The 27,470-nt window shown below is 46.6% G+C and overlaps 1 protein-coding gene across 4 annotated transcripts in view; it reads right to left on the bottom strand.

Annotated features, from left to right (window-relative positions):
* Smurf1 (SMAD specific E3 ubiquitin protein ligase 1) overlaps positions 1–27,470 on the bottom strand; it is a 95,344-nt gene that overhangs the window by 50,782 nt on the left and 17,092 nt on the right. Inside the window, exon 1 of one of the 4 annotated variants that reach the window (XM_076560716.1) lies at positions 1,744–1,957. The exons of the other annotated variants lie outside the window; for them this stretch is intronic. Coding sequence (XP_076416831.1) covers positions 1,744–1,786 — 43 coding nt within the window. The 5' untranslated portion in view covers positions 1,787–1,957. Of the gene's footprint in view, positions 1–1,743; positions 1,958–27,470 lie in introns of those variants that run through there. 4 annotated transcript variants of the gene reach the window in all.

Raw genomic sequence — 27,470 nt, 5'->3', positions numbered from 1 at the left:
AACCAAGTGAGAACATGCCAAGGAATTGCCACCATAGTGATGTGTGGAGTCTTACCTGGGAGAATAGTGCCAAAATGTCAACAAAATGCAACAAAGCCACTGCCCCATAATGACAATAAATTACTGCATGTGCTCGAGTCTTCTAAAAATGACACCCCAAACCTAAGCAATTCTGCCATTTCCTGCCTAAAATTTTCATCCAGAAGTTATCGTGCACCACGTTAAGTACAGTTCATGCTTCCACTCTTCATATGGGAGAGTTCATTTAAGGAACCTGGCCAGAAAAAGTGGCCCCACTCTAAAATACATACACTGACTATTTTAAAGACTACCTTTTACTCTTTCTATTGTTTATATGTATATGTGTGTCTGTGTGTGAGTGTGCACACATGTACGTGAGTGCACGTGGAGTCACGAAGAGGGCATGGAATCTCTTGTAGCTGAAATCACAGGAGGTTGGGAGCCACCAACATGAGTGCTGGGAACCTGAATGAGGTTCTCCGGAAGAGGAGCAAGTGCTAACAGGTGAGACATCTCTCCAGCCCGGCTACATGTGACAGGAGAAAACTACAGACCCCAGGTTGAATTGAGGTAAGAAGCCAAGTTTTCAATTATGAGTGATAATAAATAAATTTAATACAACAAAAACTTTAGGAGCTAGAGATGTGGCTCATCTGGTAGCCAGCCTGCCTGCCCGCAGAACAGAGGCCCAAGTTCTAGCCTCACCATCACTTTAAGCTAGGTGTGACGCACACCTGTGATCCCAACCCAGGAGTAGAGGCAGGGGATCAGAAGACAGAGATCATCTTCATTACAAAGCTAGCTTGGGCTACATCAGCTCTCATCTCAAACACACACAAAACACCACACCTCATCATGAATAGCTCAATTGAAGTTTATGCACAAAGTCAACACAACTATAAGCAATTAAAAGACAGAAGCCATGTGAGTTGTTCATTTATTTGTTTGTTTATATAATTTGTTTGGTTTTTGGTCTTTTCAAGACAGGGTTTCTCTGGGTAACCATGGCTGTCCTGGAACTCACTCTATAGAGCAGGCTGGCCTCAAACTCAGAGATTCGCCTACCTCTGACTCCCAAGTGCTGACCTAAGGTGTGCACCACCACAGCCCAGCAGGTGAGTTGTTCTTAAACCAACTCTTGCCTGACAGCAGTCTTACATATTTCAGGGGTGCAAACTCAAAATATTAGAAATTCGCTGAGGACTTCATAAATAGCACCTTTTGTTAGACGGGATAGCAACAGAAACAACAACCATAAAGAGAACGGCTCCCATTAGATGGGAATAGCATTGTGTAGCTGATATAAAGTTTGCCTGAAGACTCGAGTGCGGAGCTAAGCCACTAGTTAGCCATAGAGGCCAGGCAGTGGTGGCCCAAGCAGTTGGGATCTCACGACTTTTTTTTTTTTTTTTTTTTTGGTTTTTCGAGACAGGGTTTCTCTGTGTAGCTTTGCGCCTTTCCTGGAGCTCACTTGGTAGCCCAGGCTGGCCTCGAACTCACAGAGATCCACCTGGCTCTGCCTCCCGAGTGCTGGGATTAAAGGCGTGCGCCACCAACGCCCGGCTGGGATCTCACGACTTTAATCTCAGCACTAGGAATAGGGAGGTTTTAAAAAGTTGACTAGCACGGAGGCACCCAGAGAGGCTGGCTGCAGCACATGCTGAGCCCAGCGAGGTGGATGAACAGCAGCACTCCCACAGTATCTACTCATAGGACACTCACTACATAAAATCCAAAGGGCGGGGGTGAGGGGGGATGGCTCCATGGTTAAGAACGCTGGCTGCTCTCTCAAAGTCCCAGGTTTGATTCTCAGCAACTACATGGTACCTTACAACCATGTGTAACTCCAGTTCCAGGGCATCCAATGCTCTCTTCTGTCCTCCCCAGGCACTGCAAACACATGGTACACAGATATACGTGCAGACAAAATACCATACACATTAAATAAATAAATAATCTTTAAAAAAAAAAAAAACTTGAAATGGCCAGGGTCTGACCCTGGTTGATACTCAGCATATGAATAACCATGGCAATTTCACCTCAAAGAGAAAGAGGTGTTACATTTAAATAATGATCATAAAAGGGACCAGCTATTCATATGCACAAAGCAGACTTCAGGGCAAAGCAAATTAAGAGGGGTAAAAACGGATATTGCTTAATAAGAAAAAGATCAGTTCACCAAAGAGTCTGTACTCCTATCGATGTCTGTGCCTAAATCTCAAAATATATAAAGCAAAGCATGACAGAACCCCAAGAGAAATAGAAAAATCTAGACTAGCAGCAGATGCCAACACTGTAATCCCTAGAACTGAAACCATGTTCTCTACACTAGGAACTACACTAGGAAGCAACAGGAGAAGAGAGGAAACTGCAAACACTTGGCTGTTAAACCCCACACTTCTGAATAATCCTTGCACGGCTCATGTGGAGCGCTCAGAAGACAACTTTTGGAGCTCAGTTTTCTCTCTCCACCTTGTTAAGGTGTGGACTCTGTGTTTCTAACAACACTGCATATTTCAGGCTAGCTGGCCCTTGAACCTTAAGGAGATTCTCCTTACTCCACCTCACCATAGGAATGCTGGAATTACAGATGTGCGCCACATCTGCTGTTGTGCTGGGTTCCAGGGCATGACAGCAAATATTTTTACCTGCTGAGCCATCTTGCTGCCCACCCCCGCCCTATAGGAGAAAAAAAATAAGATTAAATGTCTTTATTGGAAAAAAAGAAAAGTCATAAATCATGAGTCTAACCTTATACCGAAAGAAACAAGAAAACAGAGCTGGGCATGGTAGCACACATCTTTAATCCCAGCACTCGGGAGGCAGAAGCAGGGGGATCTCTGTGAGTTTGAGGCCAGCCTGGTCTACAGACTGAGTTCCAGCTCAGCCAGGGCTACACTGAGAAACCCTGTCTAGAAAAATCAAAAAGGAGAAGGAGGAAAAAGAAGAGGAGGAGGAGAAGGAGGAGGAAGAAGAGGAAAATAAGCAAACAAACAAACAAAAAAACAGAGAAACAAACTAAGCTCACACAGTAAGAAACTCTAAATTGAGCTTAAGTGGAATCCAAAAAGAGAAGAGGAAAAAAGAGAGTGGAGGTAACAATGGACAGATCTGTGCCTGGGAATCTCTAAGAAGTGATAAAGCAGGACACAATGGTGCAATCTGTCCATCATCTCTGGGACAGGCTGCCACTGAGTAAATAGGGAGCCTGAGATATGGCTCAGCCTGTAGAACGCTCTGCAGTGTGAGCATGACAACCAGGGTTCAGATCCCCAGCACCGACGCAAAATACCAGCACACTCAATGCCAGGGACACAAAGGCAGACCCCTGGCACTCACTGGCCAGCCCATCAAACTCCTGGTTCTGTGAGAGACTGTCACAAAACAGAAGCGGTAAGTGACAGAGAAAGACCTACACATACATACATACATACATACACACACACACACACACACACACACACACACACACACACACACACCATGAGTCTGTGAGAAGCCCATGCAGAATAAGCAAAAATAAGTATGAACTTGGCTAAAACACTGAACTGCAGATAATGAATCCAGCAAAGCCTATAGTAGCCACTGGAAGGAAAGGTCTTCCCAAGTACCCCTGACCAACTTCCCACGAGCATCCCAAGGCAGCCGCTTGACTTTCAAGAGTCAAGCGGACCTCAGTAAAGATCTTTTGGCCCAATTCTAAATCAGCCATCCAGCAAGTCTTCATCGTTACCATCAGGAGATACTTTTATCTGAAGCATAAAGAAGAGCTCCTAGTTCTGAGCTGTGCTACCATTGGACACAGCAGCTTCCCTGGGGATCATCGACAAGCTGGATAGTTGCCTATCCCTGTTAGAACAGCATCGTTAACTCAAGAGTCAAAGCCTGGAAGTCAACAGTGGAAATGCTCTATTAATAGTCAAGCTAAGGCTCGAAATAGAAGACTAGAAAGGAAGAGTTCACGGCTGCAGTGAGGAGGAAATTGAGACATCTATGCCCTGGGAAGCAACAAGAACATGCAGAACCAGAGAGATACGAGGTCATCCTTCCCAAGTTATCCAGAGATGTCCAGACATGAACAGAGCTCCACAACAAATACTGCACACACTGACATGCCCCTGAGGCTCGTGCGCCCACCTAAGTATGTATCTGTAGTGTGTGTGTGTGTGTGTGTGTGTGTGTGTGTGTGTGTGTGTGTGCAAGCGTGCGCATACACATGCATGCTTACATGTTGCCAGAGACTGATGTGGGCATCTCCATCAGTCCATTCTCCACTTTACTGCTTTGAGATGGAATCTCTCATTGAACCTAGAGCTTGCCATCTGGGCTAGGCTGGCTGGCTAGTAAGCCCCAGGATCTGCCCTGCTCAGCCTCCCCAGCACTGGGGTTACAAGTGCATGCTGCCATGCTCAGCCTTTTCATGTGGATGCTGGGTCCAGGTATAGGTCCTCATGCTCACTCAGCAGGCAGAGTGCTCCAGCTCAAGTTTAAACACCTCAAGACAGTGAATATTCATATCCCAAACCAGACAGAATGCATACTAAACAATGTGCAGTCCATCTTGTAAGTGGAACTCTGACATTTCAAGCCCATGCTAATGGAAGAAGTGATAAACAACGAAAAGTACTCAATTCATATTTTCTTTTTTGTATTGTCACATATATACATAAAAGTTCAAAGACCTTGAATGTGATACTATCATGAATATTTGATTTTTTTTTAAAGGCTGGAGATACAGCTCCGTCGTCAAATACACTTGGTGCTCTTCCAGAGGACCCAAGTTTGATTCCCAGCACCCTGGTCAGATGGTTCACAGCTGTCTACAATTCCAACTCTAGATCTAACTGCCTCTTCTGGCCTCTACAAGCACCTGAAGTAAAGTCAGGAGCAACACACACACACACACACACACACACACACACACACACACACACACACACACACACACACACACACACACACACACACGGGACCCAAAGAATCTAGACAAGAGCACAGGATCCCCTGGAGCTGGAATTACAGGTAGTTGTGAGCTGCCAGCATGGCTGCCGAACCCAGGTCATCTGGAAGAGCAGCAAGTCCCATCGATGCGACTCTAGATTTGAGTCAAGACAATGAACAGCAAGTGAGAGCAGAGTTCTTGCTCTCCAGTCTCTTCCACACACGGCGCTCATGGACAATCTACAGTGTGCGCATATGTGGGCCCCTTTCCTAAGATTCCTGCAAAATCAAACACTAACTTCACTCCAATACAGAAATTTCTCAAAGGACACAGACACAGCAGAGTGCACAGAATGAGTACTGCTGTACCAGTTAACTACTGTATGCCATGAATTACTGCAGTAAATGCATGGCCTTCGTGTTAAGACATGACAAAGCATAAATCTTTTTCAGGTAGATGCTATGTCAAGCACTAATTTCAATCCATGACTCAGGATACTTTAAATATATGTATGGAAACCACAACCTTTTCATAACCAGACTTCACAAACAAAGGGATGCCAACATGTGACAGACACACATTCTCCAACGCTGCACAGAGCTTCCATTTAAGGCAAGGACTGTCTCATCTACGCTTTTCTGTAAACTCGGGACATTGCCTGGTTTGATGGTAACTGCTCTCACAGCCAATGATAAAACACTGAATGACACACAAGCTCAAAGATGGAATCTCTCAGCTGGGCCAGCCTGATCTACATATCGAGTTTCAGGACTGCCAGGGATACACAATCCTAAGGAAACCAAGTAATCTACCCAAGGAGGCAGTGCTAAGGGGTCTAAGTTTGTTGTTGCTTACTTATGTATTTCACAGTGCTGAGGATGTAGTCTCCATACTAGGCAGGTGCTCTACCACTGAGCCACACCCCAGCCCCTCACTGGGGGACTCTAGGCAGGTGCTCTACTACTGAGCCACACCCCAGCCCCTCACTGGGGGATTCTAGGCAGGTGTTCTACCACTGAGCCACACCCCAGCCCCTCACTGGGGGATTCTAGGCAGGTGCTCTATCACTGAGCCACACCCCAGCCCCTCACTGGGGGATTCTAGGCAGGTGCTCTATCACTGAGCCACACCACAGTCTCTCAGTGAGTGCCCCTGCTACCAAGAATCTGAAATCCAGCTTCACGCTGTGTTCATAACCACCAGGTGTACTGCTCTGCTCTTCATACTTGTCTGATAAAGACAGATATTTGAGTTCTAATCACATACATAAGATTTTGCCACACAGCTGGGTTCCCATAAACACTCCTGGTTCCACTATTGCTCCTCTCCCAGGAACGCACTGACTCCAAATCCCAATGACCCCTCTTCCCTCAGCACAAAGGCCAGCTGCTTTCCCAGCTGTGTGCCTCTGCTCCCCTCTTTCCCTGATGTGCATCCCTCCCAGCCCCCACTCCACATCCTTGTGATCTTCTCTCCCTCCTGGACTGTCATCTGCTACTTCCCTGAACCCTTTTCCCAATAGAAAATTCTAGAAAGCCAAGGCTTCCAATCAAGCCTTCTCCTTTATAAAGGGACAGTGCATGAAGTATCTGTCACTTCATCACTACCGAAGTTAGAGGCATCAGGGTGTTGAAACTTCTCCAGAGATGTGATCCCCAAGAAACCAAGTGGAAAATATGGAAAATTTAGGAGAGTCCCACCCATCATTAAATTACTCCAAGTATTCTGTAAATCTGAATTTAAATACCTACCATTAAGACACACTGTGATTTGTGGGACTTTAACATTTATCTCAATGGGTCCTTTTATGGCCTGAATGTGCAGTGTATGAAATGAAGGGCAAAATTTGGGGGAAAGTATTTAAAGTATTTGGTAAACACTGAGAACACAAGGTCACAAAAACCACAGGAAAATGTCCTAAGCTCTGGCTGCCACTATAGTGGGGGTGAATGTGCATGTGGGGGTGGGGGTGGGGATGGGGGGAGGGAGAGGAGGGAGAGCCCAGTCAGACAGGTGGCCAGCTCTCACTCTAAGAACTCTAGGCCTTGGGTTGGGAATGTTGCTCAGCGGGTACAGCACTTGCTGGCATCCGCAAAGCCCTGGGTTCCATCTGCAGCACCACATAAACCAGGGGGAGAGCACTCAGGAGCTAGAGACAAAAGAATCAAAGGTCCGAGGTCATTCTCAGCTACACAGAGTCAGCCTGGGCTATGAAAGACCATGTATTTAAGGGGGTGGAGGAGGCCGTGCCTGGTGCCGGTACACACCTGCAATCTTAGCACACAGCAAGCAGAAGACTCTTGAGCTCAAAGCTAACCTGGGCTACATAATGAGCATACATTTAACCTGATACCCTATCAAAATAACTGGGGATGGGGGTGGGGGGGCAATCAGAGTCTATGAATGAATTCCAGATCCTTCTGCCTTCTTTCCCTTTCAGGTGGCCTCCCTTCCTCAATGACCCCAAAGTTGTCACCCATCACTGCACTGAGGAAGGACCCGTACTTTCCCAGTGTCTTAGAGTTTTCACTGCTTCGATAAAACACCATGACCAAAAGTAACATGGCGAGGAGAGAGTTTATTTCTGTTTAAAACTCCCAGATCATAGTCCAGCACTGAGAGAAATCCAGGCAGGAACCTGGAGACAGGAGCTGATGGAAGAACACTACTTTCTGGCTTGCTCTCCATGGTTTGCTCAGTCTACTTTCTTAAACACCCCAGGATCACCAGCCCTGGGGTGGCGCCTCCCACCATGGGGCTGGACCACCTTACATAATACCTTACGTCGTCTGTCATTAACTAAGAACACGCCCACAGGCTTGCCTCCAGGCCAATGTGATGGAGCCATTTTCTCAATTGAGCTTCCCAGGTAACTCTAGCTTATGTCAAGCTGACAAAACACTAGCCAGCCAGCAAGTAAACGTGGGAAGATGAAAGAAATCCTAACACTGCTTTAACTACCAGCCAACGGAAAAAGTAACATTAGCGTCTGTGACACGCGTTCAACAGAGGTGCATCCCTGTGTCACCAGAAGAAACAGGACTGAACCAAAGTAACCGGTGGCCCACACTGCTACAGACCAAGGGAGAAAGGGATTATCCAAAAAGAAGTGGACACAACAGCCTCACACACACACACACACACACACACACACACACACACACACACACAGGAAGCCACTCACAATGGGCAGTATACTGTTTGAAGAAAACTAAAGCTTGACAATGAAAAAAAAGATCTGAACTTGGAATCACTCCTGACTGGGTTTTCTGGCTCCTCATGACCCAAACACATGAGCTGTTCATGGAAACCCCCGGTCTCATATCCTCTATAAACAGGGACAACTTCCCTTGAACACAGAAAAGGTGAGCGTCAATCCCCAGCAGTTCCCAGTAGCAGCAAGTTTTCATCCAAAAGTTCAGGAAGCAAGAAACTCGGGCTTCCCCTAGGCTTGCTGAGGTTAACTCAAGTGGCCTTTCGTGATCAGAGGTGACCTTTACTGCCTCCTGGGTCTCGGTAACAATAAAGAACTGTTTAAGACAGTTTCTGCTCATCTTACCAGCAAACTTAATTGCATGACACACAACTGTCCCAGAAATTGTCCTGTGACAAGCAACCCAAAAGGATAAAAGACACAGCTGTTTGGATAAGAATCCTCAAAACGTATTGCCCACAGACATCTCCAAACTCAGAGCTTTGAGAAAAGCTATGAAAACCCCAACAGAGCAGAGCAAGTCACCCAAAGGAGGCTGCACCCTGATCACACCTACAGGGCACAGGGCCAAAGCCACGGTGTGGTGTCTGAGCAAGGGGCCCACAACCAGGCACACCCCACCAGGCCCCTGCACCCAACCTATCAGGCTCACTCACCTGAAGAATTGTTCCTTTCTCCACTCCACCCACCCCTGGTACTGAGATTGTAAGCCAGGGTCTCACACATGAACCGAGAACTCTACCACTGATCTACACCCCACAGTTAGTAAACAGTAGCAGCACTTAACACTGGAACAGCCTCCGTGAGCACCCAATGAAGGCCCTCACTGGGCTCCACAGAGACCCTGCCTCTGCATGTCCACCTCACGTGGTGACCTGAGGGAATAGTGAAATACCAGAGAAGTTTAGCTTTGAAATGTCTAAAATAGAAAACATACTGGAGGAGCTAGCTCAGACATCGGTCAGGCAGATTTTATGTAAAGCCACCCAACAAACAAACCAGGGCACTTCTTAGAAAAAGGTTACCATAATGACAACATCAGGCCAACGGGTTGGATATAGAATTGTGCTAGACAGAAACAGAAACTACAGCTCCCCTAGAAGACACCCACCAGAAAGAAAAGAAAAATACTTCCTTTCCAAGAAATCATTTCCTCTGTGCCACAGACACCACACCATGCCGTAATTCACCTCCTGGTGAACATATGATCAAGCACCATGGCCTGAGCTTCTAGGCAAAGGCAAGCTAAGATACGGCAGACTTGACCCGGTCCTTCCTCCAATAAGCTCTAAAGCAGGAACCGGCTCACTCCCTGCTCACTGCAGAGGGAGGGAGGGAGCGAACTGGGGCCCAGCAGCGCTGCCCAGCACACATGGGCTCTGCAAAGACATTTTTTCTATCTAGTCACTGGAGACAGAGCTGCCGGACTACCGTAATATGCACAACTTTATTTGGGCGAAGTTAGCATCACCTGTCATTTAGAACATAACTTATCCTGCCATACTACTAAGAAGTGAATTCACCCTGCAGAAAAGCATTCTGGACACGCAGAAACAGCACATAAAAGGTGGGGCAGGGGTCTTTATACAGTTACTTGCCCATCTGCTCTTTTCCCCAAACCCACTCCGCTATATTCCACTCCGTGTGTCTGCTAGAACCCAACTGGCCGGCTCCTGCAAAGGGAAATCCTCCATTAAATATAATGGTTAATCTTGACTGGACTGAGAAGCGCCTACGAGGGCTGGTGAGACAGCTTGTACAGAGACCTGAACAAACCCAACAGGGTGTCAGGAAAAAAAACACAAAACACAAAACAAAACAAACAAACAAAAACACTGATGCCCAACAGTTGTCTTCTGACCTCCACATGTGTGTTGTGGCGTGGCCTGTGAGCACACACACACTCACACAGACGAACCACTTTTTTTTTTTAAGTACCACTCAGAAGATAGGTAAAACACACTTGTGTGTTCAAGGGCTTTTCCAGATCACAGGGAACAGATGCCAAGCCATCGATGGAGCCAAGATTAGAACCCAGCTGTTGGGAGCTGGTGCTGTGGAAGGAGAAGCTGGTTCAGGACGTGGTCCCTGGAGGTAGGTCCTTAGGGGCTAGGTCTTACCCAGGCTTCTTTCAGGTACTATTCCATTCTATTTCCTGCCCACCATAATGTGAGCTGCTCTGCCCACACCTGCCTACCATAATGGACTGATCTTTCTAGAACTGTAAGCAAAATGAGTCTTCGGCCCTCAAGCTTCTTCTCGGGAATCTTGTCAAAGCAATGACGTATGACTGACAGGTAAGGAAAGAGAAAGCAGGGCTCCTTCCTGCTCCCCTGTTTCTGTCAGGACCACAGCAGCAGCAGATGGTGGCTCCAGCCTCCACCTTCCACCCACCTTCCACACTCCCCCAGTGGAAGGCTGGGCTCCAGGCTGTCCCCCAACCGCCCTGCATGGCTGGAATCACCAGACACCAAACAGCATATGCTACAATCTCACACCCTTCACCATCTTTAAAACCTGATAAGGAACACAGAAGAGCTTTCCCAACGTGACAAGAAATACATATTTCAACTTAAAACCTAGCGCTGGGCTTCATGGGAAACAAGAAATATTTCTATAAAAGTTGGGAGCAGGCAGAGGCAGCCCCAGAGCCACCGCATGCCCACCACTGCTGACGACTGTCACAGTGCTAAGGACTCCAGAGGACATGAGCAAGTGTCAAAAGTAAGCCAGAAGCTCCTCCAACATCCCAGTCTGGAGCCCGTGATTACTCCAGGAACCAGCTGAGGCGCTGTTCTGACAGGTTCCGTAAGAGCACTGGCCATGTGCACAACAGCCTTAGAGCAAAGTAAGTGTGTATGTGTGTGGGGGGGGGGGGGGCTCATGTAGAGGACACGTAAAAAGAAAAGATTCCCCCAGCTGTAAGCTTAAGCAATTTCATCAATGGGAATTAAGCTTTGTATATTGAGAATTGAACACATGGGAAAACCTAAGTTGTGGAAGGAAAGAGTCAACACTGCCGTGTACTTTCCAAATTAATCCACAAACCCAATGCAGCAAAATAGTGGCCCCACTCTTCTCCCGGAGAGATGATATCAACAAGGCTCTGTTAAGATGCTCAACCTTGGGATGCCTCTCACCTTGATGCAGGGGGAAAGAGCTTAGTCCTGCCTCAACTTGATAGGCCATGCGTTGCTGACTCCCATGGGAGGCCTTACCCTTTCTGAGGAGTGGAGCGGGGTGGGTAGAAAGAAGGGGAGGGGAGGGAATGGGAGGGGAAGAAGGAGGGGAAACTGGAATTGCTATGTAAAATAAATTTTTAAAAAATTTAATTTAAAAAAATTATTCAACCTCACACAACAGATGCAGACTGAGCCTACATGGAGGTGCCATTTCTCACCTGGCAGACTGGCAAAGCCCAAGGTCAACAAACAATCTATGAAAAGACGGTGAGGAAACAGACAGGGACAAACATAAGCTCACACAGTGCCACCCAGGGATCCAGCCATGCAGGGTAGTTCTCAAGTAAGCGTGCCTTTGTTGTATGCCTTACCCTTGAACGGCCAACGTCCCGCCAGCCCAGGTGTCTTTTAAGTCAGCAGTCTCCCTCTGCAGTGGAGCACGGGCCACAGGACCTGGTGCCTGCACAGAAATGCTGCCTGTCGGTGTCACCCGGGGCATCACCGAAGACTGAGTGGTCCAAGAGCACCAGAGGAGGTGGGAATACTCCGGCCTATCCACAGCGTTGTGTGTGATCATAACAATAAGTCCAAAAGATGAACAAGGTCTCCAGGGAATCAGTAAGTGAGCAAAGCTGGATGAAAGAACTCCACATGGGGCAAGACAAGCAGGAGACAGGCAGATCTTTGTGAGTTTAAGGTTAGACTGGTCTACAAAGCAAGTTCCAGGACAGCCTAATCTAGATAGTGAGACCCTGTCTCAATAAAGTAAAATAACCAAATAAATAAATAAAGGAAAATACAGAGGCTAAGTATAAAGCCCAGGACGACAGTTTTGGCCTATAACCTCTGTTTAAAATGTTTCCACAGACAAACTACTAACCTACGGTGATGAGCACACAATGCAAAGACTATACACTGGTGATAGTAACAAGGGAAATGGCAGCATGTTTCCCACACACTACACCAACGACACAGGCAGTCAACTAGACAGTCGTAAAGTAAGACTTTTGTGAGCCACAAAATGCACACCAAGAAAACAGTTCATAATAAAATAAATAAAAATGAATCAAAATGCTATAGCAGAAAAATACCCATTTACTATAAACAAAGGAGCAATGGAGGACTAGAGTGATGAAAAAACGTAAGATATAAAAACAAAAGGCAGACGGAAGCTGGGCACAATGGCACACACCTGGAACCTTGGTCTAGACAGAGGAGGCAGGAGGATTATGGGTTTAGAGACCAGCTACATAATGAGTTCTTGTTCAAAGTTTTGGTTTTTTTTTTTTTTTTTTTTTCAATTTATGTGTGTATATGTGTGCCTTTGTGAGTTTATGTGCACCATGTGCACACAGATGCCCTTGCGGGCCAGAAGAGGGCATCCAATCTGCTGGAACTGGAGTTAAGAGCAGTCATGGGCTGCCATGCGGGTGCTAGAGACAAACCTGGGTCCTCTACAAGAACAGGAAGTGTTCTTAAGCACTAGGACATCTCTCCAGCAACTCCAAAAGTAAGACAATCACATGAACACAAACAAGTTAAACTCTTCAATTAAAGGTAGAGACTGACAGGACAGGTTACAACACATGATCCAAGATGTGCTGTCTGGGTTAGCAGAGAATCCTCCCTGATCCAAATATACAAACAGGGTGAAAGCAAAATGCTGCGAAGAGCACAAAAAGTGACCTCCAACAAGTGAAATCATTGTACTAACACCAGCTCCAACACACTTGAAGCCAAAAACTGTCACAAGGGCCAAACTCTCGTGTAATGGCAGACAAGTCCATTATCAAGAAGATACAACAACATTATGTGCACCGACCAACAAAGTCCCAAACACTTGCAGGGGACTGACAGGACAGAGGGAAACGCACAGTCCTCCAATGGCCGCGATGGACAGAAAACCCACACAGGTCAACAAGGAAACAGAAGACTTACACAAGATTACAAACCAACTAGACCCAACAGCTCCACAACAGCCTCCCAGCAGTGACAGCGGCCACATCCTTGTTAAGGGTGGGCAGGACAGTCTCCGAGACATGACTAGTCAGGCCACAAAACCAATTTCAATCAATTGAAAGACACTGAAATCATCAAGCGTCTCCTCGGACAGCAGGAGGAGATCTACCGGGCTGGGAAGACGGTGCAGCAGGTGAAGTGTTTGCTGTGCGAACATGAGGACCTGAGTTCAGATCCCCAGAGCCCCTAGAAAGCTGGGTGCTGCAGCACATCTCTGTACCCCACATGTCCTGTGGGGAGATGGGAGTACCTCTACATCCCCAGCTGGCCAGCCAGTCCATACTACACAGCAGTGATGAGACCCTGTCTCAAACAAATGGAAGGCAATGGTTACCCTCTGACCTCCACATGAGTGCTGAGGCACACACACAATGACAAGGGAATCTGAGAGACTCTGAAGAGAAAGAAATGAAGGTGCACTTGCTGGAGTGGTGAGACACAGCAGAAGCAGTCCAGTGAAGGAAATACAGCCGTCAGTGCCTGCACCCGCTGCATCCTCAGGACACCAGCAAACTGAACGCAGCACCGCATGGAAAGCACTATGCACCACTGCCGAGGGACTCATCCCAGGAACAAGAATGTCATTCAATAGACAGATGTTAACAAGTATAATGCATCGTATTAGAATGTGGGGGAGGGACTGTGGTATAATCAGAAATAATACAGAAAAGGCATTTGACAAATTCCAAAACTTCTCCTAATGGAAATACTCAACTGCCTACAAATTTAAAAGAACGCCTTCATTTATGTAAAGGACATCTATGGAACCCCAGCTGACATCACACTCACTGGTGAGAGACTAGAGCATCTCCCTTCTACTAATAAGACTAGACTGTCTGCACTAGTCAAACAAGAGCCGTACAGATGAGAAAGAAATCTAAGGGACCCACACCAAAGCCATCAGACTGGCCAGTGAATGGGCTCTGTGAAACTGCAGAATAACAATAAACTACACTCAACAGTACTGTTACACACTAGCAACAGCAATCCACAAATGAAATTAAGGAGAAGAACATCTGTATTAACACCAAAGAGTAAAATACGTATAAGCAAACTTAACCAGAAAATACTCACACACTAAAAACAACAACCCACTTTTTCAAAAACAGCAACCCACTTTTTCGAGAAATCAAAGACAACCAAACAGAAAGATAGCCATGTCCATCAACAGTCTGAGTTAGTAACAAGAAACAATAATACTCTCTAACACAATCCACAAAGTCAAACAACCTCTTCCTAAACCAGCTGCCTCTTAGAAGAGGAATGGTGCCCTCCTAAAATTCGTATGGAATTACGGGGATCCCAAACAGCCAAAGCCAGCTTGGGAAACACAAAACACAACAAAAAGAAACAAAAGAAGAAAAGAAAAGGGCCTCTCACCTACCATCTCAAAACTTACTTTTCAAAGCTACAGCAATCAAACAGGGTGAAGGCAGTACATACCAAGTGAAGACAGTGAGTCCAAAAGAATAAAACCCATAACACATGCACATTAACACACATCTATACACATAAGCGCCAGTACACACAGACACTCATAAACACACATACACATAAACACACATACATACACATAAATATACATACACAAACACACATATACATAAACATCCATATACATAAGCACCAATACACATAGATACTCTGAGAACAAACACCCATACACAGATTCAAACACATAAATGTACATACACACACATACACATCAACATCCATACACATAAACACCCATATACAAAGACACTCATACACTAAATATACATACACAAACACATACACATAAACACACATATACATAAACACATATGAAGACACACAAACACACATACATATATAGACACACATACACATAAATACTCATACACATAAACACCTGTACACATACTCATGCACATAAACACACATACACATTAACACATATACACATAAATAATTATACACATAAACACACATACTCATAAACACACATATACAAACACGTACATATAAACACACACAAAATAAATTTTACTTTAAAACCAATATAAATAAAGATGGAGAACATCCATAAAACAACAAGAAGACAACTGATATTTCTCAAAGACATACAAATGCCCCAGAAGGGACACAAACTATCATCAGCCATTCAAACAACACCATAAAAAAACACTTGACACCCATCCTGGTGCTTCTAACAACTGAAGAACAAAAACCAACTCAAAGCGAGCAACAGACAGTATCGAGTGCCGGCACGGTGTGGAAAACAGATGGCGCAGTGCTGGGTGGAGAAACCGTGCTGCCTGGTGAAATCAGCGTGCAGTTCCTCAGAACTGACCGTCCCACACAGCCCAGCCATTTCCATACCCACGTCACCCAAAAGCAGTTAAAAAGGAGCTCACACACGCTGCCCACAGACACTCAGGAGCATATTACAAACACCTGGAAGGTCAACAAACTGACTCATGGGTGAATGTGATCTCTCTGGATGATGGGATACTATTCACTCATAAAGAGGAATAAAGTAAGCCAGTTATAGTGGTAGGAGGCCGAAGAGGGAAGATCATGAGTTCCAGGCCATCACGGACTGTACAGCAAGACCTGGTAATGCTAAGACTCCAAGATGAAAGAAATCTGAAAACCTGCACCAAGCTAACGAAGCCACGTTACACAATCCTGTTGTTATGAAATATCCGGGACAGGCAGGTTCTTACAGACAGGAATCACATTAACTGTCACCAGGACTTGGGGTGGGCAATGAGTCCACCTAAGATGTCCTGGTTTGGGTTTTGTTTTTTTTTTTTTTTTGGGGGGGGGGTGACAATGAGAATGTTCTAGAGTGGCGTTTCTCAGCTTGTAGGTGACTACCCCTTTGGGGGTCAAACAACTCACAGGGATTGCCCAAGACCATTGAAAACAGATATTTACATTACAATCCATAACAGTAGCAAAATTACAACTGTGAGGTAATTTTGGAAACATGTTACGGTTGGGGTCACCAAGCATGAGGACCTGTATTAAGGGTCGCAGCATTAGGAAGGTGGAGAACCACTGCTCTGGAGCAGCAGTTGACCAGCAGACAACTACCCAGCACTGGGGGTGAACGATGCAGTGGATATCTGTCTCTACTGGGCCAATTTCATCTCCACTTTAAAAACCTTTACACTTACTTAGTTTGTGTGTGAGAGCGTGCTGCTGGAATGCACATCTGGAGCATGTGCACATCTGGAGTTGCGAGCAGTGTAAATGGCCCAGGATGAGTGCTGGGAACTGAACCCGGATGCTCCCCACCTCACCTCATTTTAAAACACTGCACTATCATCTACTGACACAGGAAGATTTTCTAGATACAGTGAGTATCAAGGTACAACACTGTAAATAGTACATCCCACCCACCCCACTTAGAGAGGGGACAGAGGAAGAAAAGGTGAAGAGCTGAGGTGGCCTCTGGTGAGGGCAGCTTGCAGCCAGGCCAAGCATGAAGACACTTCCAACAGCTCATCTCACAGCTTCAACACTGCACTGTGGATATATTACCTTAGCCCAAAAGCAAATTAACCTTTTTTGAAAGAATAAATATTTAAATAAAGGGGAGTTCGAGAATGAAGATTGGCTCATGGGAAGGCTGTTGACCCAGGCTAGGAAAACACTGCGAGTGAGATTCTCTGTGTTTACTGAGCGGCCATGGACCTTGGGACAGTTTTCAAGAATCTGATCAGGCACTGGTCTTGCCTTTAATCCCAGCACTCGGTAGGTAGAGGCAGGCGGATCTCTGTGAGTTCAAGGCCAGCCTGGTCTACAGACTGGGTTCTAAGACAGCCAGGGCTACACAGAGAACCCCTGTCTCAAAAATCAAACCAAAACAAAAAACAAAAACCCAACCCACCTGATTTGGCAGGTCCCACAGGCACAGTGGCAGGCAGGCCAGGGCTTCTCTAAGCCCAGCAGACAACTCTGAGGACCTAAATCTAGGACAAGAAGACCTGGGCATCAGCCTCCCACAACATCCTTGCAGGACTCTCCTGTCTGTCTGGACTTCAAGTCCTAAGAGATGAGAGAGCACCATCCCAAGAGAAGCCTGAAAACACCACTGCTTTTCATTTGTTTGGTTTTGTTGGAGATGGGTCACCTTATGTAGCCCAAGATGACACTGAACTGAGGATCCTCCTGCCTCAGCCTCTCAAGTGCTAGGATTACATGCCTTAGCCAGAACTCAGCTTGAAATGCCATTTCTATGACTCAAGGAGTCAAAACACCCCGATTCTGGCCCAACGTGCCCGTTCAACCCACTCACTCAGAAAACCTTCCAACTGCATCACTGTCCCTAACCCTCCGTGTCCTGGTCCAACTGAATGTATACATGATGGGGACACAGGTGGGTAAGGAAGTCCACCTAGGGGCTACCGCCCAAGCAGGACAAAAGTCATTGTGACTGTATGCCCTCCAACTCAGATTACTCCCATAGTTGCTAGACTGCCACCAAATCCTCGTGTGTGTGTGTGTGTGTGTGTGTGTGTGTGTGTGTGTGTGTGTGTGTGTAAAACCCAGGCCAGTCTCCAGATCACTAGGCTGGGATCACAGGCTTGCACCATCACGCCTGGTTTATGCAGTGCTGGAGTTCAACAGAGCCTTGTTCATGCTAGACAAGTATTCTACCAACTAAGTACATCACCAACCACTCTCTGGCTTTTTTTACATGTTTATTTATGTGGGGAGGTGTGCAGCACCACAGCATGCATATGGAATTAGAGGACAACTTGTGGGAGTCAGTTCTCCTGCTACCACGGGAGTTCTGGAACTCAGGCATCAGGACAGCAAGTGCCTGTACCCCCCAGTCTTGAAGTCTTTACAGAAGCCCCAGTAACGTGGCCCACAAAGACAGAGCATCCAGAGAAGCCGGGGTATAAGGCAGCCAGCCCTCCAGTCCCATCTTCGTTCTCACCTCTCGAGTGCCCAGCAGCACAGGAAGCCCCCACTCAGCAGCAGCCTTCACAGCCGGGGAATCTGAGAAAGCTGCTTTCGAAGCCTCTGAAGGAATCTAAATTTAGGTTCAAGACTTACACCACCCTTGCCAGCCATGCAGCTCGGAGCCCACCCACACCCACGAGCGAGCACGCGCGCGCACGCGCACACACACACACACACACACACACACACACACACACACACACGCAGCAGTGTGGCGAGGAGGGACAGCCACTTTCAAACACAGAACAAAACACTGAGGTCAAGGCAGGCAGGCTGGCTTCACAGCCCAGAGTCACTGCTCCTGGCATCACCAACACCCTAATCTGTGATCATGGGGACCAAAGACCCACAAAACTTTTAGCAAAGGAACAATGAGCTGGGGAAACAGTCTTGACAGGACTTGGCCTAAGAGCAGGGACTACTTCGTAGCAAGGTATCAGTGAGGGGGGGTGGGCTACTTATGGGGTCCTCTTTCTCCCAACCAACAGCCTGACTGTCCCAAATGTATCTACTGAGACAAACGTGGAAATGACTCGGGTCAAACCTGCTGTGACTTCAGATTAAGGCTTTTTTCCTCTTTCTTTTTTCTTTTTTTTTTGTTTGGAGACAGGATCTTACTATGTTATCCTGGTTGACCTGGAACTCCACTGTAGACCAGGTTAGCCTCAAATTCACAGAGATCCTCCTGCCTCTGCCTCCTGAGTGCTGGGATTAAAAGGCAGGCACTACCATGCCTCACTGAAATTAATGCATTTTTTAAAATACCATGAATACTAAGTTAAAAGCTAATTTCGGGACATCCCATTACCAAATTAAAGCAAAAATAGTACACATTACTTTAAAATTACCAGTTAGCTGCTCTATCCTGCTCCAAAGCAGATTTTTTTTTCAAGCCGTGTCTGCAGACAGACCTCAGCAGAGAACTTGAAGAGAAAAGAGAGTGAGGTTTCTGGCTGTTCTTAAACCTCCTCGCTCCACCCCCAGACTGCTGGGAAACATTCCCAGACTGGGCTCCGGCTCTGGGAGTGAAGCTGAACCCTTGTAAACAACAGCCCAGGAAATGCTTGGGGTCTCTGCCCACCAAGAGAACTTCCTGAGCCCTGCCCAAAAAGTCTTCTCACAGCCCTTGTGATGGGCGAGTGGCCATTTAACATGTCCACTTACATGTCACCAACACTGCTGAAAGATTAAATCCTAAGCATCATGCCCAGGAGGAGCACCCAGACTCCTGGGCACCACTGCTCACAGTGTCCAAGGGCTCTGTGGGATCGAGGGTGCAGCAAGCAGACAGTCCCCACCTGGGGCCACTGTGTGGGTTCCCTCACTGTGCCCCTATTAAGTGCTCCATGCTGTTAGCAACGAATGCCCTGGGATGTACAAGAACCAGAGGGATTTGCTTGTAGGAGTTTTCATTTGGCTAGCTTTTTTTTTTTTTTTGGTTTGGTTTGTTTGTTACTGTTGTTTCCTTTTGTTTTGTTTTGTTGGTCAGGGTCTTGCTATATAGCCAGGCTGGTATCAATCTTCCTGCCTTCACCCTCCAAGTGCAGGATTATAGGTGTGTGCCATCAGGCCTGGCTTAAATCTTTAGAATTCTGGAAACATTAGTAGCCTTACACTACACACAGGCAAACTCAATCCCAGAAGCATAATTTCATGTCCCTTCTCTTGGGGCTCTTAGACAGCTGGGTCCCATTCAGAATGGCTCCAGGATCCAGCAAGTTTCAGCTCACAGACTGCCCCCCGGACCTTGTTCTCAAGTTCACAGACTGACTAAGGGAGATGCAGGCTGCTCTGACTCAAAGCGACAACTGCATTGTAGAGTAAACGGAAATAAGGTGAAGTCCTCCACGGAGAGGAGACAGTGACCAACAGACCAAGGGAAAGGACAGTCACAGCACAGCAGGGGTGGCCAGGCCACCACGAACTCTCCACCTCTGAGAAGTCCTGGAAACTTCACTTTGGTTTTCCGACAGAGGCTCTCATGTAGCCCAGGCTGGCTCTGAACTTGTTATGTAGCCAAGAATGACCTTGAACTCTTGACCCACTTGCCTGCACCTCCCAAGCACTATGATGACAGGCATGTGCCACCGCAACTTTCTCTTCCTATATATCTTCCCCAGGCCTGAAATGTTTCTAAAAGAACTGCAGTTTCTGAGTGACGACAGTAACTAAGAAGGTACAGCTTACTCTGCTTTCAGTAAGTCACCAACAGCAGGGGTCAGCCAAGTTGTAAATGGCAACAAAAAAAGAAATATTAGGTTGGTAAAAGTCACACAATGTGGAGAGAACAAATATTCTCTCTCCTTGTTATCTTATCACCCAATAAATGGACAGACGCTTCCTGGTCCACACAGCCCTGGACTGATTACTTCCAGGGCGGGTCACAGGATTTCCAAGCTGAATGACTGCCAGTAAAGGTTTAATTTGGATTGAAATGGCACAGATAAGGGGCTGAAGGTTTGGCACCAGTGGTAGAACCGAGTTCCATACCCAACACCACAGAAACATAACCCAAGCATGGTGGGACACGCTCCTAATCCCAGCATTCACAAGGTGAAGGCAAGAACTGCAGAAGTTCAAGGTCATCCTCAGCTACATAGCGAGTTCAAAATCAAGGTCTACCTGGGCTCTGTAAGACCCTAATATATATATGTGTGTGTGTGTGTGTGTGTGTGTGTGTGTGTGTGTGTGTGTGTGTGTGTGTGTATGTGTGTGTGTGTGTTATATATATATATATATGTGTGTGTGTGTGTGTGTGTGTGTGTGTGTATGTGTGTAATATATATATATATTCAGACACAATCTGCACTCCAGCTTATAAAGTGAAAAGCCAAGGCCTCCACACAGCACTTCAACTTGAGTCCACTTACAAAAACATCTCAGGTAAATAAAGCCTTGGCAAGGTCAGGCCCTGCTAGGAGCTGAGCTTCAGCTGAGTGTTGGGTTTCCTCACTGGAGCCTTGCAACACTGATGAGGTAGGGATTGTCTAAGCTGAAAGATGAACCTCCCAATTTGCCCAAGGCCAAAGGTGTGGGTTAGAACTGGGTCACTGACTCTACTACCCTGCATCTCTCCAAAACGGGGACAGGAATCCAACCTACCTCCTGAGTTTATGGAAAGAAGGAAACTCAATGAACGTGATTAGCACACATCCTGCCTGGAAAACAGTAAAAGCTTTAGTAATTGGCATATCTTTATTATTAATACATGGCCCAAAGTCACCCAGCTACTGAGCAACAAGGCCAGCTGGAAGCTGGGTTAGTGACACTCTCTCTAACATCTACCTTTTTCTTTAAAGATAGGATCTGGCCCAGGCTGCCCCTCAATTCTCTATGTAGCCAAGGGTAACTCTCACCTTCTGATCCTCCTACTTCCACCTCCTGAGTATAGCCATCAGCACACCTGGTTTATGCGCTAGGTAAGGATAGAACCTAAGGCTGCATCCACCTCCAGCAGGCATGCTCCCAGCAGAACACTACTGAGTCAGGGGATGTAGAGCCACCGGTGGCTCAGTGGGTAAGAGCCTTTACTGCTTTTCCAGAAGACATTCTAGAAAACCCTAGTTTGGTTTCCGGTACCCAGGTCAGGTGGTTCGAAACTGCCTGTAACTCCAGCTCCAGGGGATCCAACCCCCTCTTCTGGTCTCCATAGGGACTGTATTTAAATGCACATACCTACACTGAGACACAATGCACATAATTTTTAAACAAAATACTAACTCTGACCTGTTTCTATAAAAAGGGGCCGGGAGAGAGAAGGCACACCCCCAAAGAATTGTCCCAATCCTGAAGCATCAAAGCTAGCCCTTGACAGTATCTTGTTCTAGACTATTTGGGGAGTGGATTCAAGCTCTGGGCCCAAAAGCTACATAGCTGCAGCTTACGTGAGCCAGGACAGAGCTAAGGGAAGGGAGACATGGAGCTGCTGGGGAACTGCCTCCCCACACCAAGCACTCAGGCCTGCGCGCTCTAGGTTTGACCAGCCTTCCTTCCCTGCAGTATCCGAGTGCAAGTGGATCAGAAAGGGAGGATATCAGCACACAAATACCAGCTTACCACCCACTGAAGGGGCCTCGTGGGGGTCCAATCAGAACTTGTAAGAAGGGTTTAAGGAAGCAAGGGACGGTAAATCGGCAGGACAGTCGAGGCAGGCCTTGCAGTTAGGGCCACCCGGACTTCCAGCTCCTTAACTGGGCTCCACAGGAGGACACTGGGTGTCCTGCTCTACTCTTGAGACAGTCACTCACTGAACCCCAAGCTAGGCTGGCAGCCAGCAAGCCCTAGGAATCCTCCTGTGGTTGCCGGCATTCATGATGATGCTTTTTGCAGGGGTGCTGGGGATCAAACCCAGATCCTCACGCTTACACAGCACGCGCTCCTCCCCAACTCTGCCGTCTCCCCAGCCCCACGGTGGCCGGTTACATTTTATTTAGTTAGAGTGTCTCTAAGACTGGCACAAAAATTGCTCAGAGACCCTCAATCTCCTCTAACTACAATGTTTTTTCAAGGGCCAAACAGAAACAAAGTTAACTTTGTAACAAAGTATAGAACTGGTAATAGTGCTTCTTCTCCATCTCTGCCTTCATTGTATCACCCAGTCCACTTGCCTGACAGTCGAGGACATAGTTATTAAACAAATGTATTTCAAAAGATTTTATTTTAGGACTAGAGATGGCTCTGTAGTGCATACTGCTCTCCCAGAGGGCCCGAGCTTGACTCCCAACAACCACATGAGGAGATTCACAACTGCCTGTAACTCCAATTTCAGGGGGACCTCTAACTTCTATAGGCACCAGCACTCATGTGCATGTACTCACAAATGTGTGTATGTGTATATACACACGTATATAGCTAAAAATAATAAAAATAAATCTTTAAAAATATTTTATTTTTAATCATGTATTTGTCTATGTGGGTATGAGCATGTGAGTGCAGTGTCTATGGAGGCCAGAAGAGAGAGTAAGATCTCCTAGCACTGGCATTAACAGCTGACTGTGAACTATCCAATATGGGCACTGGGAATAGAACTCCAGTCCTCTGGAAAAGCAGTAGAGCTCTTAACCACTGTGCCATCTCTCCAGCCCTAACAAATATCTTTTACAAGAATCTGTAAGTCGTTTTGCTTTAACTTAGCGCCAACTTAGGAATCCCAGCAAAGTACCTGAGAGACTGTCAGCCTGCCTTTGCAGAAGCACAGGAACATGACAAGTCCTACTTTGTGGAGGGGTAATTCATTCCCTCTTTAGACAGCATTCTGTCACTAGGTTCCTTTTCAAGTGACAGCAGCGGCAGCCCGAGCTGGGACTCTGTGCACCCTTCCCACCACTCCCCACAGCTAGATGGCAGCCAGGTCTACTAGCCTCTAATGCTGGGGCCCACCTCCCAGCCACCCCAGTGCTGAAAGAACGAGCCCCTTCCTCCCAGTCCCCTCCCTGCTCCAATCCTCTGCACCACCCTCCCAGCCCCCCACCACACCACACCCCCACTGATGCCCATGCAGACACCCCTGTGCATAGTCCCTCTGCCCATCTAGGCTTTTCCACTGCCCGTTCAGAATTTACCTCCCGAGCAGCCAGACAGCCCAGACCAACTGTTCCCTTCCAACCACAGACTTTTTTTTTTTTTTTTTTTTTTTTTTTTTTTTTTTTTTTTTTTTTGGTTTTTCGAGACAGGGTTTCTCTGTGTAGCTTTGCGCCTTTCCTGGGATTCACTTGGTAGCCCAGGCTGGCCTCGAACTCACAGAGATCCGCCTGGCTCTGCCTCCCGAGTGCTGGGATTAAAGGCGTGCGCCACCAACGCCCGGCCCAACCACAGACTTTTTAATGCCTCTCAGCATTCTAGTCAGTATCTCTCACCTCTGCCCTATGAGGTCCTAGCAGAACACAGGAGCTCTTTCCCATATCCTTCATCCTGTGGGTCTACCTTGGGAGGAGCACAGGCAATAGACATGGCTTCCATGTTTATCTTCTTCCCTTAGAAATAACCTGACTATACATATTCTAATACAAAAAGGATGCCCAAGAATGAGGACTTGAACCCCATAAAAATAATACTTACTTCATATATGTATATATTTGAGGGGGTTGTTTGGTTGTTTGTTTTTTGTCACCCCACCCACACACACACATGTAGTTTTGGTGCCTGTCCTGGATCTCACTCTGTAGCACAGGCTGGCCTTAAATTCAGAGATCCGCCTGGCTCTGCCTCCCTAGTGCTGGGATTAAAGGCGTGGGCCACCACTGCCTGGTTCTCTTTTATATTTTTTAACAAGTAGGTAGCTTTTGTTTTGCTTTTACAAAGTATCCATTGGTATATATCCATTTGAGGGAAAGGCTTTATCTAGTGGTTGCCTAAAATTGTTAATCTTCAACTAGATGTTCTTTGTTCTTTTACAAACTATCAGATCATCTGAACTGGGGTCATTGAAAGTATCATGCATTTCACAGCTGTCAAAAGGAAACAGGCTGTGTCAACTGGGAGGGGCCGAGATGACAGAAACAAATTAATATAACAAGAGCTCGTTCCCTGGCTGAACTGCATTACCCGTGCGCAGTACTGGCTGGCCAGGGGATGATGGAGAGGAAGAAACACCCTCAACTCCGGAGATCATTAAGGGACCCAGGCTGATGAAGAGTCCACCACGACATGCCACTCAGGAGACCCTGAAGTAGGAAAATGCACTCGCTCCTTTGTCTGGAAACCTGAAAAGGCAAAGTGCTAGGGAACTGAAGCCTGGGCATGTCAGACCCTGGTCCCCTCTCCTACCAATGGCAGGCACTGTCTATTTAAAAACACTCACAAAAACAAACCCCAGGCCGTGAGGCATGTACTGATTAACGGACTTTTCTTTTCTGAGTAAAGTGCAGTCTATGCTGGTGTAAGAAGCACTGAATCCCTGACTCACCCCGCTGGAGCTGAACCCATGGGGCAGCACCTACACAATCCTGCTTCCCGAAAAGCCTGTTGGGAGATCTCAGACTGGCTTCAGTCTGAGCTGCACTACCCAGCAGGTAACCAGGAAAGGACTAGCTGGTTAGCTCTCCCCACTAGAGGATAACTGTCCTTTGATCTCAAGTTAGGCGCCGTTTCCTACCCCTTTTCTAAAGTAGACTCTAACTGTTCGTCCTGTTACGGTGAGCTCTATTCAAAATTCGGCGAGCAGACTCTGCTGGGTTGTATTTGGGGAGGGGCATTTCTGTTTTAGGATGCATCAAGCAAGACATGAAAACACAATGGTTTGATTTGTTATTACTGTTTGTTTTGGACAGAGTCTCATATCGCCCAGGCTGGCCTTAAGTTGCTATATAGCTGAGGATGACCTTGATCCCTCTGCCCCTGCCCTTAAGGGCTAGGCATAAGTCACCATATCAGCTAGAATCATCTTTATAAAATTATAATCAACACCTCAAAAATATTCTAGTATGAGCTGAGCATGGTGGCACATTCCTGTAAGCCCCGAACTCAGGACCCTGAGGCTGAAGGATCAAGACTTCAAGGCCACCCTGGGCTACATAGTGAGATTCCGTCTAAAAAATACAAAAGAAGAAAGAAAAGAAAAGTTATTAGAATTCAAATACTTTACATGCCAAATGTACTCAAGACAAAGTAACCCAGAAAGCATCTGCCTCCTGGGTGGGTTGTCTGGTTGTCTTTAAAAGTAGAATCCAGCAATTTGGAGTCAATGGATTAAGCCACAAATAATTCAGGAAGTGAATAGGTCAGGCCCCTAAACAATTTCCATGATTCACTGTGATATTAACAATAAGAAATGAATTTTTTTTGCCGGGCGGTGGTGGCGCACGCCTTTAATCCCAGCACTCGGGAGGCAGAGCCAGGCGGATCTCTGTGAGTTCGAGGCCAGCCTGGGCTACCAAGTGAGCTCCAGGAAAGGCGCAAAGCTACACAGAGAAACCCTGTCTCGAAAAACCAAAAAAAAAGAAATGAATTTTTTTAAAGATATTGTTGTCAAATATGATGGTGCACACCTTTAATCCCAGCACTTGCGAGGCAGAGGCAGGTGGATCTCTGAATTCCAGGCCAGCCTGGTCTACAGAGTGAGTTGCAGGAGAACCATGGCTGCACAGAGAAACCCTGTCTCGAAAAACCAAAAAGAAAGAAGACGGGGGGAATGGTGTCATCAAGGCCATGTGCCATCAGGTATCTTTTTACCCTTTGAACATCACCTCCATTGACCAGTAAGCATGTCCTATAGCGACTCTACCACACAAAGTGGCTGCCTCGGTAGCCTGTGGTTCCTTCAACCCCTGCAGGATACAGTCCCCATTTCACTCATAGTGGAAAACCCACGACAACACATTGCTTTCAAATACCAACATTGTTCTTGCAGAGCTGAAAGTGTTTGGTTGCAGCTAAGGTGTTTTCTCGGCAGGCTTTCTGCCAAGAGCCCTGCGTCATTAAAAAGGTGATGGGCACCCCCCCTCCCTTGCCTTCAGCTTCCAAACAGGTCTATCAACAGTCCCCTGCTTCATTTCCGAAAACATGGGTCATATAAAATATGGCTCATTTTTTTTCTAAACTGCTGAAGAAAAGCAAATGAAGTCTCCATGCCTATCTGGAGTGTCATCCAACCCATCACCTAAACCTAAGATAATTCAACGTGCTAATTTCCAATATTATAGCTCACAAGACCAAACCCAACGTAAGCCTGATACAAAAAGAAAAGAAAAAAAAAGAAAAAATGTTCCCTCATACTGTGTTATATTTAAACTGAGAACAGATGGCATTAATTTGTGATATGCAAACAATTTTCAGGACTTTAAGTCAGAGGCACCACAACACCATCTATAACCAATTCATAATTTGGTGTGTCTGAAATCTTCAATGAATGGCATATTGTAATTACTGGGGGTTCTTTTCTAGTGCACACAAGGCACTGGTGTGACTCTCAGGCAGTCCTATCTGATTCCCTGAAATCAGATGACAGCAGAAGCAACTGACATGTATGGAGAACTGTCTCGGTGCCAGCCAGCCTGGGTGTCTCATTCATCCCAATACTCTCAATTGCTTCTAACTATCCCCCCCACCCCACCCCACCCCCCACCCCCCCGACACATCTCCCATTTCTGTTTTTATTTTTTTAATGCAGCCAAGGCTTCCAGGCATGATGGTGCAAGTCTCTGATCCCAGA

The sequence above is a fragment of the Peromyscus maniculatus genome, chromosome 23, assembly GCF_049852395.1.
Source record: "Peromyscus maniculatus bairdii isolate BWxNUB_F1_BW_parent chromosome 23, HU_Pman_BW_mat_3.1, whole genome shotgun sequence".
Classification (NCBI taxonomy): domain Eukaryota; kingdom Metazoa; phylum Chordata; class Mammalia; order Rodentia; family Cricetidae; genus Peromyscus; species Peromyscus maniculatus.
Note: the sequence above shows the minus strand (reverse complement) of the source record. Positions and strands in the feature narration are given on the sequence as shown.